Consider the following 12,984-nt stretch of genomic DNA (forward strand, 5'->3'; position numbering starts at 1 on the left):
GACGTGCGCGCGAGTTGTCCCCTAGGCGTCGCTGAAACCAGGCCGGCCTTCCGCCGGCCTTCCGCCGGCTCCGCTTTCCTGCCGCCGCCGCTTGTCCGCTTCCGTTGGCGTCTCGCCGCATCCTCCAGGTTGGTGCGTCCTCGGCCTTTGTCTTTTGCTCTTCCAACTTTGCTCCCGCCATCTTCCGCCGCTTCACAGCTTCGCTCCCTCTCCCGCTTTACCGCACGCGCAAATTTATGATCGGCCGCGACCTTTGCTCCGGCAAACGCCGCCGGGGAAAATATCGGACGCCGCGTCCGTCTTTTTGCGCGTTACGCGCTCGATACCAAAGTGAGCAATTTGAAGAAGCGCTTTATGCGTTGTTGCGGCAAAAGTGCAAAGGTCTGTTTGCCGTGGGGCTAAAGATTGACGCCTTCTGACAGACGCACACACACACACACACACACACACACACACACACGTACGCGCGACGACAAACTAACGGGAGCCCCAGCTTGCTCGAGTCTCAAATACAAAATTGTACGCGAATGACATTGATTAAATCCATCAATTATAAAACTGAATTACAAATTCTGTTCATTTCAATACAAAACGTTAATTTGAAGAAAATGAGTACTTTAGCATTGTATATGCCAGCATTTCGGAAATGCTTAACTCTTTCATTGCCAGGGACGTCTTTTCACGTTTTAGGAATCCAGACATTCAAACCCAGCCCGAGTGGTCTATCTGTATTTCTCTATACATATACACACATATATCTGTATTTATTGGTATAGCAATTGTAATTGTTTATATTTTATTTTATTTTAGCTCAGCTGATGTTATTGGACATGAGTGTCAATCAAACAAGTAAGTGTAACTATCTCAAAGTACCATTTCTTAGATTTTTTTTTTTTTTTTTTTGGTCTTCACCTTTGAGTGCAATTGTGTGTGTGTGTGTGTGTGTGTGTGCGCGCGTGTGTTTGAGTTGCATAATGCCTGAGCACTGTCACAAATGGAGAAATGTCACACTGAACTTCAGCACACTTTCATGTTGTAAGCCACATTATTAGAAGGGTTTTTTTTTCCATTTTGATGACCTTTGCTCCCCATGTTCTACAGTGACGCGTGTGTGTGTGTGTGTGTGGGGGGGGTGCAGAGGGTTAATGAGAAGCATGTGGAGGCGTGGCTTGACTTGTGACAAGTACGTGAGCCGAGTGGACGCAAGCAATAAGATAAGGGAGACTTTTGCAAGACGCCGAAAAGATTTCCTCTTACTTTTGAATAATAAGTGGTGAAAGTAAAAAAAAAAAAAAAAAGTCGCTGGATGCTGTCAAAATGGGTGAGTGAGAATTTTTCTTTCCGTGGACGTGATGAATCCTGCTGTATTTTTTTAATCCGTTTTTTTTAAGAGTGGTGCCTTGAGATCAAAATGCTCTCGTCATAAATCTTTTTGATCCCAGTGAAAGGAACACAAAAATGTGTTTTAACTCCCCAAAACCCCGCGAGAGCATTCTGATTTTGTGCGTCTACATGCGTTGCGGCGTTTGTGTTGAAATACGTGTTACTTAAAGTTTCTGCAGGTATCAGCAAAGCTTCTATCGGCGCGTCGAAGTTGGTTCCAAGGAACAGTCGATTTTTCTTCTCAAATTAAGAGCAAAGGAGTTAGAACAGGAGGCAACCTTAATATGGATGCACAAAAATCATTGGCACTTTTCCAGCTGACCACACACCAAATTGATGGACGTTACGCACTCCATCTTCTGCAGCTGGCGGATAAAATACACCTAGCCATGTTAATACAAAAGCAGGTCATTTTTTCAGTTTTCGACTAAGCTGTAACCTGTAGAAACGCTGTAAAAAGTTGTCAACAGTTGTTGGAAATCCATTCATATTGTTTTTTTCTTTTGTTTATGTGAAAAAGGAAACACTTTTTTTGAAATAAATAATGAGCTTAGAGTTGGCGGGGCGCCAAAAATGTGCTCTTTCCTGGGGGGGCTTTTCAAAATATAATTGAGAGGCACTGCTTTAAAGGGAGCCTGTGTGCCACACACACACACACACACACACACACACACACACTGAGGTCATAACCCGAGCCATTGTCGACCCCGCCATCAGTTTGACCTCTCTTATCCGCGGGGAAGAATATGCTCTCCTCCAAGGAGAGGATCATTGACCTCGTGGACAGTCGGCGCACGCTGGCAAAGCCGAGGCCCGGGGGCCGGATGCCGGATGCATTTGATAGTTGTCTTCCACTTTTAAAAGTCGGGGGGGGGGGCCCGAGCAGTTTTCCCTTCCCAATCTTTCTTTTGAATGGGTTTATTTTCAGGTCCACACATTCATTTCCCCATACTTAACTCATTCAATGCCGGGGCCGTGTTTTCACCTTTTTCTTTCTTTCTTTTTTTTTAAAGAGTCCAGAAATTCAATCCCAACTACTTCATAAGCCAAATGATTTGACGGACCCCCTGGAATCAGGCCCCGGACGCCCGGGGGTCCGCGGACGCCGCTGTTTTGAAACCGCTCTTTTCGAGTCTGGCTTTGAATTGGCTTAGGGTTGGCCAATCGTTTCTGATGGTTTTTAGGTCGGGGTGCTAGGAAAGCGCGAATGGTAGTCGAGCTGCACAAATGCGTGCGTGCGTGCGTGCGGCCTGATGTGTGCAGCGGTGCGGCACAAGTGGGTCAGGTGGAGGTTTGGGGCGAGAAGCGACAAGGCGGAAGAAAAAGAATGGAGGAGGATGAGCGCACTCACCTCTTCTTCTTCCCGTTGAAAGCGCGAAACCCTTTCGCCGCTCCGTTGTCACAGAAGCTCATCAATCGGTCCCTTTTCCATTCAGTCCCGGCGCTATCGCAGCGGCGACGCCGTCGGGCGAATTTTTCTCGATTCGACCGCTTCGCTAAAAGCGGCGCTTGCCGGGGTCGATGAAATGACATTTCACTTAGAGCAACTACAGTACGTAGCGTTGCTTTGAAAAAAAAAAAAAAAAAAACGATTTAGCTTCATCCTAACATCCGATGCAAAAACCAAACAAGCGGTGGCTATTTGGACAAAAGGTGGAAGCAGCACATGTAGACAGGCGATAGGGCCATCAAGAGACAGCAAGTTGCTGTTTTAAAGTACATAAATATATCCCTGCGGCTCGTGGGCCGGTTCTGGTCCGAAAACAGGTTTAATCCGGCCCTCGAGATGATTGTGTCATGTCAAGTATAAAAATGAGCGGATTTTTTTCAAGAAATGAAAAATTTGAGATGTTTTACTATTAATAGTCATGTTGATGTTTGCTGATTCGGTATCTGGGAGTAAATGTCCGGACTCTTTAGAAAAAAAAACCCAACAACAATGTGAAATCACGTCCCTGGCACTGAATGTGTTCAGTATCAGGGATTGAATGTCTGGACTCTTCCTAAAAGCATGAAAATACGTCCTTGCCGTGACCCCGTTCCAGCCCTGTGCTGTAAAGATGCGAAGCGTTGCCCTTGACCGAATGACCTAAAGGTAAGGCGCGTGACCTGCCTCTAGAGGGCACTGCGTCACACGGAAGTGGCACACCCTTACTCGGAGATAAAAGACTGATAAGGCCTGACCTCGTTGCTAAACGCCGATGCAGCATTCTGGAATTATGACACGTGAAAAATAAAAAAAGACTTTTCCCACGAAATCACAAATGATATATCACGGCATATATTACAACAGCTATCGTTATATCCTGTATCGTCTTCATGACTTTTTCATGATTATTATTTTTGTGAATGCTAAAAAGAATACGAATAGCGTCCTACAATTTTAATAGATGAGGATATTATTTAAAGTCACAGGTGGGGTGTGGGGTGCCAATTGTTTTTTTTTTCTCTCTCTCTCTCTTTCCTTGGGGGGCTTTGCAAAAACAAATTGAGTAGCATTGACTTTGTGAGAATTCTCACCTTAAAGTGAGAACTATGAGACGTGAGAATATCTTCTCATGTCAAGCCTGTCATACTTGAGAGTACGTGTCATTTTTGTTCGTTTATAATGCTACGTATAAATATCAATTTTCTGGTAGCCTCCGCGTATTTTGTCACCTTTGCGCGGCGTCAACTTGAGTGGCAAGCACGAGCACGTGACTCTTTTCCTTTGAGGATAAACATCATGTAAATGCGTTTGGAGTAAAATGTCAAGCCCCCCCCCCCCCCCCCCCCCCCATCTTCTCCGACAGCCCCGCGGCCGTCGAGCCAGGGTATCGATTTAGAAACATCTTCCGTTCCCAACCCCCCGGGGGGGCGGCTCCATTTCTAGTCGGCATCACAGCTTGACAACCTATGGCTCGTGGGCTCTACGTGGCCCCTCGGAGATATGCAAATGAAGATGACATCACGCCAAGCGTACCGGGCAAAGTCAGTCGATCTGCGGCTCGTCGGCGTTTAGATTTTTGATTTGATTTCTATTGACTTGCGCTTTGTTTGTTTTAAAAAAAAATCACGAATCACAGATCAAATTTTCCTCTAGGTGTGGGCGTGACCATGGGCAGCCCTAGCCGCCATGTAGCTCCGCCCCTCCACACTCTTTGCGATGGGAAGCTAAAGCTTCATGAAGCAGCCGCGTTATATTTTAATCCCCTAGATGGTGCTAAAACGCTGTCAATAAATCAACTCCCCTTGCTCCTCTGAACCAAGAGTGCCATCTAGAGGAGCACGGACATATCTCAGCCGCTTCGTGAAGCTTCGTCTTTCCACCGCTAGTTATAATGGTAATGGCAATAATAAGAATGCAGAGTTTTTCTGAGTGATCTTGACCGAGGCAGCGGATCCCCAACTTTTTTTGCGTCTGACCCGGCCAGCTCGCATCAGGCGCTACTCGGAGGCCATGACGCTGCCCGACTCTTTCATCCAGCGCCAGCAGCTGGACGCCAGCATGGCCGACACCTTCCTGGAGCACCTGTGCCTTCTGGACATCGACCAGGAGCCCATCACGGCGCGCAACACCAGCATCGTCTGCACCATCGGTGGGTCGCCGTCCGCGCGGGCCGGCTCGGCGGCGACCGAGCGGCGGCTCGGACTCGATGGCGGATTGGACCCGAGTCGTCCGAGAACCGTGACATCGCCTCGAATAACGTCACCTTATCGCAGCGGGCTTCCTCTTGAATTTTTTCCCTCAGGCAACGCTCCGAATCATGTCCTTTTCACTTGATCAAATTCAGAACTTCTTAAGGGCTACGCCGCAACCAAACACTCGGACGTACACGTATAAAAAGTATAGACGTCTCACGCTGCAACACTGCGACATAACCGCAAATTGTAAAAGCAAACACAGCTGGCGGCGGAACCTTCCGGTAGTTGTCGAAACTAGCGTGAAGTAATGCTATGAAGATTTGTAGTCTGGATGTTTTTCACGTGGAAAAGGAAAGCTCAGTAAATGAAACGAACTTCCTATCTTCCTTGCTCAGGCCCCGCCTCCCGATCTGTGGCCAAACTGCAGGAGATGGTCAAAGCCGGGATGAACATTGCACGCTTGAATTTCTCCCACGGTTCCCACGAGGTTCATCTCCGCGCGACGCTCGCTCTCCATTTGCTTTTTGCGCTCTGCCGGTAAATCCTGACCACCTTGTCCGCCAGTACCACAGCGAAACCATCAAGAACATCCGCGAGGCGGTGGAGACGGTCACGTCCGACCCCTTGTACTATCGGCCCGTGGCCATCGCCTTGGATACCAAAGGACCGGAGATCCGCACCGGATTAGTCAACGGGGTGAGCGCCTGACACAGAAGGCTGAGTATTTTTTGGAATTGTTTGTAAAACAGGTGGTTACCTACATATAATGAACTTGGTCAGATTTGGTATTTTCTGGTTTAAGAGAAATCACAGAAAATGGTCCAGGTTGTAAAGGGCAAAGCAGCCCCAGACCATCATACATCCACCACCATGTTGCTAGGATATTCTTCTTTTTCAATTCTGTTAGATTTATGCCAAATGTAAAATGTAGTTTTCTCAATGTAATGTGGATGCACAAAAAAAAAGAAGTCAATTTTTGTTGGACGCCATTGCCATCTATCAATCAAAAATGCATTTAAATTGGTGAGGCAGTAAGTTAATTCATGAATTTTTGCTCATGAAAACAAATACCCCCGATTCCACGCCATAAACATAATCTGGAATCAAATTAGTGGTGCTACTAGCGCATTTGCTAGCACTGTGCTAGCAAATGCTAATCTTTGACTCCCAACAAATCTCCATGCAGCTCTGCTTATCTTTTAACTTTGACACAACGGCGGGGCCGTCACGCGCTTTCCGAGAACCTCTGCGTGATAGTCGGCTATCACTTGAAAGGGCCTGCCAATCTTCACCCTGCCCAGGGCATAATAGGCGACCCTTTGATCAGAAAGTCAATCTTGCATTTTTCGTCCTTATTATTAATCCCGCCGTCTTTCCGCCGATTTAATTTTAGCAACAACAGCAGGTGTTGTTGTTGTTGTTGCTGCCGCGCTATTTTCAGTCGTATTATCATGTTCATATCGCACGCCGCCTACTTTGCGTGCTAAATTACTGCAAGCTGTCGGAAAGCTTTCCGGGTCTTGATTGGATTACTGGATGCTCTGCGTGACGCGCGCGGCGGCGCTCCAAGCGGGGCTACGTAGTCAAAATCTCAAAATGCTAATCACGCTTCCTGACATTTGACTTTGGCAAAAAACAAACAAACAAACAGATCTGGACATTTAAATTGGATGAAAATGGATTTTTTTCAGGAGAAAGCGGGAGGGCAATCATGTGACTCGTTCCAGCCAATCAGCAAAGGAATATGACTAAGTAGTCAGGGATAGGGCCGATACCAGGCATTATTTCAAGGTTGAAAATTCTAGGGGTACGGCGGTTAAATGATGACGGCGACCACTCAAGATTTGGCGAATGGCATCGGTACCATGTGGTGACGTAGGGCTGAACGAGTACTGATACCAAGTGTTGGTCGCGGTACTCGCGATTTAGTTTAATGATCACAAATAAGAACTGGCCAACTTGAGGAAGGTCTATTTTCTTATGGGTAACTGCCGAGGTTTTGACTAGCGGTACGGGCACGATATCTTTGTGAAGAAAGTGGAGGGGGAGGTGATGCTGGAAAAGGGCAGGCGCGTGCGCGTGGTGACGGCCCCGGCCGACAAAGAGCGCACGGACGGCGAGACCATCTGGGTGGACTACGACAAGCTAGCGCAGGTCCTGAAGAAGGGCGACAAGATCTACATCGACGACGGCCTCATTGGACTGAAAGTTCTGGAAACGGGTATGAGACGCCGCAATCTGAACTCACGCGACCCCAACGACATTTTCGCATCCTTTCGATAGCGTCGTCCGTCCGTCGCTCCGGTTATTGAACCACCTGCGACCGGGGTGTCCCAATCCAATATCGGTTAGCGATACCGGCCCCAAAAAACGGTATCGGCTTAAGCGGTATCCAAAATCTCCGGTATTAGGGCTCGTATCCGTTCCTGACTCCGCCCCCGCTGTTCTATCCCGCGGCGACTCCCGTAGCCCCGGGCCTAACCCCAAACCTTGGCCAGGCGATTCGCAAACTGCTTTATGGCCCTCGGCCCGGCTAGGTCCGGACTGGGTGGACGCGGCGGTGGAGGCGGACGGCGCGCTGTGCAGCCGCAAAGGCGTCAACCTGCCGGGCTGCGACCTGATCGGCATGCCGGCCGTCAGCGAGCGGGACGAGGCCGACCTGAGGTTCGGCGTGGCGCAGGGCGTGGACGTGGTCTTCGCCAGCTTCATCCGCTCGGCGCGGGACGTGCGCGACGTCAGGCGGGCCCTGGGCCCGCACGGGAAGGACGTCAAGGTCATCAGCAAGGTGGAGAGTCGCCAAGGCGTCCGCAAGTGAGTGGTCCTGGACCGTCCCCGTATTTGGCCCTGTATTTTGGCCCCGTATTTGGGGGTATTTTCTCGCTCCTTCAGAACTTTGAAGACAAAACAAGTTGAGCTGTCAAGGTTAAAGTGCAAATCAGACGAGGTACACATCATTGAAAGGGAAACGCGAGCGGCGTTTGGAGCAGCGGGCCGGGGCCGGCCTGGCGCCCGCACCCGCCGACGCCGCCTTGACGGCCGTCAATCATCTGCCGCTTCCTCGCACTGGACGCGACGCGCGCTCGCCGCTTAACGCGTCTCGACAGGATTTGGCAGCGCCGCCACTTTCCCGTTTACGATGACGGATTTCTCTCATGAATATTTGAGCGCGCGCCATCAGGGCGGCGCATTTGTCACGTTTTGCCAGATTGCCGCCAAATGTCGAGCGTTGGCTTTTTTTCAGCTTTGAGGAGATCTTGGCGGAAAGCGACGGCGTGATGGTGGCCAGGGGCGACCTGGGCATCGAGATCCCCGCCGAGAAGGTCTTCATCGCGCAGAAAATGATGATCGGTCGCTGCAACTCGGCCGGCAAGCCCGTCATCTGCGCCACGCAGGTCGGAGACCGTTTTTCCGAATCTTTACAGTGAATAATGTGGCCTTGCGCTTGTGCTCGCACCCCTTTATATGCGCATACATTCATCAATATATTCGAAAAGGCCTCTTGAGCTCCCCTAGATTTACGTGGCACGCGCAAGGTTTTTCCCAGGCTTATACCACGGCCCCTGCCGGGGACGCGGCCAAAGTCTTGTTTCTTTTTGGAACTGGGCCGCCCCTGGCGTTTTTCCTTCGGCGCGGCGCCGACGTCAACAAGTCGGTCAAGCTAACAAGTTGAGCGCGTGTTCGCCGGCAGATGCTGGAGAGCATGGTGGCGCACCCGCGGCCCACCCGGGCGGAGGGCAGCGACGTGGCCAACGCCGTGCTGGACGGAGCCGACTGCGTCATGTTGTCCGGCGAGACGGCCAAGGGCCTGTTTCCCATCAAGGCGGTCGCCATGATGCACTCGGTGGGGGCGCGTTGCGTCGCGTCGCGTCGCGTCGCGTCGCGTCGCGTTGCGCGCGGCCAGCCCGGCCGCTGACCGTGTCGCCGCGTGGCCGGGCCAGATCTGCAGGGAGGCGGAGGCGGCCATTTTCCACCAGCAGCTCTTCGAGGAGTTGCGCCGCCTGACCCCTCTGTCATCCGACCCCACCGAGGTGACGGCCATCGGCGCCGTGGAGTCCTCCTTCAAGTGCTGCGCCGGCGCCATCATAGTCCTCACCACCAGTGGCAGGTGGGGAATCCGAGCCTTCGATTTATACGTTACCTTTTTTTCACATTTTTGCCATACCGTGGCTATGAAAGAGACTGTTCTCTGTGGAACAAAACGTTAACTGCTGGCTCAATTTAGTCACGTTGGATAAAAAGTCTCGAAATCAAATTGTCTTTAATTTGGCTTTCTTTAATGAACTTTTGATCGAGATCTTTTCTTCATTTTTGAAATTGAACCTGACTAGCCTTGGGCACCCCCATTTTTGTGTCGTATGAGCAAGCGCGCCCTCCAATTTCCTCCATTTCTCCAATTGCCGCGGCTCACTGAGGAACACGTTGCTTGTTTAAGGCAAGGTGGCGTCAAGGCGCGTTTAAAAGCCCAGCGGCGTCTTCGCCGTCCGGGCAATATCGGGCCTATTGCCCGGAGCCGCGGTTAAAACGCCATTAAGATGTAAGTCGGTGAAACGTGCTCATTCGCTTTTATTTGCTCTGAAAATGACAGATTTCTTTGTCTCTTTTTATTAGCGGCACAGACTTTCAGAAGGCGCAAGCTAATGTTAGGAATCTGCAGATGGAAGGAAGGCCTTTTTCTGCTTTCCCGCCCCGCCGGATTCTTGCGTTGTTTGTGTTTTGCCTATGCAAACAGATTCTGGGGAATCGCGAGCGGGCAGAGTAAACGCAAGCGTGCTCCGACTCGCGAATATTCAAACTTTGTTGCCTTCCGATGAAGGTCGGCGCACCTCCTGTCCAGGTATCGGCCCCGCTGCCCCATCATCGCCGTCACCAGGAGCCCGCAGGTACGATGGTCTCGGTTGCTACAGGCTTGTTAGCTAGCTAGCTTCACGCCGGAACAAAACTATTATACATAATGCACATGTATATATGTGTATATATATATATATATATATATATGTTCAGTATATTCCATGTGTTTAGTCCACATTGGCAATTCCATGCTTCCTAAATATACAGTACATGTAGACATTTAATTTTTTTTAGATTGACATGAAATCGGGTGACACGTTAGCTTCTCAATTCAACGATTTGAGTTTCTCGTCTCACTGACTTTTGCGCGCACGGAATATTTGCAAATGTAGGCCATGAGCGGATCATAAGTGCGGCTTGCCAGGCGGCGCCACCTGAAGGTCATGCCTGGGCCGAGTCACGCCGAGCCGCACATCTGGGCCGCTCAAGTCCGCCGGCCCAGACGGCTCTCGGGGTGCTCGGCGGGGTCGTGCGTTGATTTTCGGTTCAAAGTCATTTTCCGGCATCTTCAAACGGATGCCCGGACGGCGGAAACGCAGGCGGTAGAACCTGACCGATAACCTTCAAGGGATGACCCTTCGGATGGACTATTTAGGATCAATTTGGGGATTGGCGTCAATCGTTTGCGGCAAACGCGTTGGAGTATTGCGTGTGGCGCCCCGGAATATGTGGGGTCGCTCTGCGGCTTAGCACGTTTTTCTAGCTATGCTAATGCCACTTCCGGTAGCCCCGGTGCTGGATAGAGTGACTACACCTCCGATGCTTTGCTTAGCTTAAACCATTGAGAATAGAAGTTCGAGCCACGCTAACGTGACGTCACTTTAAGTTACCCCATTGGCGGATAGAGTGACTACGCCGCTGATGATTTCAAAACATTCGGAATAGCTTTTGTAGCTATGCTAATGTCACCTCCGGCAGCCCTACTGCTGGATGGAGTTATTACATTTCCGATGCCTCGCCAAGCTCCAAAACATCCAAATAGCTTTTCTAGTTATGCTAACGTCACTATTTGACTAACCCGCCAATGCTTCCGAAACATTCGGTGTGCGTTATTAGCGATTGTGCCTTGTCGCTCAGGTGGCGCGTCAGTCGCAGCTCCTCCGAGGAGTCTTTCCCGTCCTCTTTCACCCTCTGCCCGCGCCCGTCTGGGCCGACGACGTCGACAACCGGGTCAACTTCGGAATGGACATCGGTGAGTCCGTTTTTCCAACGGTTTCGCGTTAATGGCTGGTTTTCCGTTGTCAGATTTTTGTCTGAAGTCAGAAATACGAGCCGGAATTCTTACGTGAAAGCTAGAATTTTGATCGACGTCAGTCAGAATTCTGATCATAAAAGTGAGAATCCTATTTTCAGATATGTCTCTTTAAAGACAGATTTATTCATTTATTTACGCTCAGAATTCAGGATTTAACGTCTGAATTTTTACTCAAAGTCAGAATTCTGAGAATGCTTATTTACTCTCCAATTTCTGACATAAACGTTAGAATCCCGCCAAGCGTTTTCCCTCCCTTCACTGGCGCCGAGCGGCCTTGTGAAGGAACTCCTTGACTGCCGTTGACGGCTGTAGATGTTCCAAAGGGTTTGGCGGTCAATCAGTTCATCAATTGCGGAAGAGTATCAGGCACAGGAATACCGCATCCAGGTGAAAACGGCCAAAATGCGACAGAAAAAACCTTCCCCCGGATCCGGGCGTGGCGGCGCCACCGTCTAGCTCCGCCCCCGGTTGCGACCGGAGTACTTTAGTATTGTAATTACTTTTGGCCGCGCGTTGACAGTTTTCTTACCTTTGCGACACAGGGAAGGCCAGAGGGTTCTTCAAAGAGGGCGACATGGTGATCATCGTGACCGGCTGGATCCCGGGCTCGGGTCACACCAACATCATGAGGGCCGTCAACGTCACATAAGCCTCGCCCCGAAGCTTCGCCTTGCATTTCACTCGCTCGGCTCGCTAATAAATGCAAAAGCCACGCAAATGTCACGCACTTAGGATACCGCAGTGCTCCCCCTACTCACCAACGCCTCTCGTAAAGAAAAATTCACCTCACGAAAAATATTGCCTCCAGTCACGAGAGAAAATTCAAGATCCGCCAAGAATTTGCACCGTACAACCAACAAACGTCAAATTGACCTTAGCCACGGCTAACGTTGCACGTATTCACATAAAAGCACATATGTAACATACCGCTTGGCGTTGTGAGCACGTCGTTGGCACTTTAGCGATGGCATCACACAGGAAGCACTTTGCATGACCCCCAAACTAAACTTGAGTAATTGTACGTGCTCCAAATAATCCCAAAAATAAATATTACGGCTCCTGAGGACTTGTAAACGATTTCTGGATCACTGGAAATGTCAAACAGAAATGTTCTCGTCAGTGTGATTGCGTCCACATGTCGGAGTTAACCTGCTCTCCTTGTGTTGGCCAATCGGCTCCCTGTTCCAATTTTTTCTTGTCCGGGTACTCCTTGTTGTCTAGTTAGTTTTGGGCGTATTTATTTCCCTGTTTCCTTCCATTCTGTCATCAGGGTGATTGCGTCCATCTTTCGGCGTTACCCTGCTTCCCTTGTGTTGGCCAATCAGCTCCCTGTTCCAATTTTTTCTTATCCGGGTGCTCCACGCACGCATGGAACGATGCGTACGCGCGGATATGGAATCGGCCGGACTCTGTTTTTTTATTCTGGGCGGAGTCTTCCTCAGGGCCGAGCGCTTCCTTTATTTCATTTTTACGATAGCAGATGGGAGAGATGACTTGTGGTCTTTCGTGGGCTGAGATGACCCAGATGCCCGCCGCTCGCCGCACGCTCTTCCGTGGTAAAGTTATTACGCGCTCCTTGATGGCGCTTGATTTTATTCGCTCCTCCCGCGCCTGCTCTCGCAGACCTTTCGCCACGCCAGCCAGAGCAAAAGGAGCGCGTCTGGCGATCGTTCAAAGAGCCCGCCGTTTACGCTTCAAAAAAAAAAAAAAGACTGCGGTAGTTGCCCTGCTCAATGGCGACCCACAATCTGCGGCCCGGCTGGTGCCGAGCACTCTTACAGCCCGTTTGTGTCCATTTGAGGACTTTTATCATCTGAAAAGTTGGAGAAAAAAAGGATAGATACTGTAGGTATGATGCTTCTCAACGAGGGTGA

At 50.0% G+C, this 12,984-nt stretch overlaps 1 protein-coding gene across 1 annotated transcript; it reads left to right on the top strand.

The window, feature by feature from the left end:
• Positions 1-16: 16 nt before the first annotated feature.
• pklr (pyruvate kinase L/R) lies at positions 17-12,173 on the top strand. The gene is made up of 13 exons (XM_088411303.1): positions 17-128; positions 811-849; positions 4,797-4,961; positions 5,403-5,494; positions 5,572-5,703; positions 7,042-7,228; positions 7,545-7,818; positions 8,249-8,399; positions 8,696-8,848; positions 8,946-9,112; positions 9,821-9,887; positions 10,933-11,047; positions 11,653-12,173. The coding sequence occupies exons 2-13, from the start codon at positions 819-821 to the stop codon at positions 11,757-11,759; spliced, it is 1,641 nt and encodes a 546-aa protein (XP_088267429.1). The 5' UTR covers positions 17-128; positions 811-818; the 3' UTR covers positions 11,760-12,173.
• The last annotated feature ends 811 nt before the right edge of the window (positions 12,174-12,984 follow it).

The sequence above is a fragment of the Hippichthys cyanospilos genome, chromosome 3 (assembly GCF_059441005.1).
Source record: "Hippichthys cyanospilos isolate Australia breed blue-spotted pipefish chromosome 3, RoL_Hcya_1.0, whole genome shotgun sequence".
In the NCBI taxonomy this organism is placed as follows: Eukaryota; Metazoa; Chordata; class Actinopteri; order Syngnathiformes; family Syngnathidae; genus Hippichthys; species Hippichthys cyanospilos.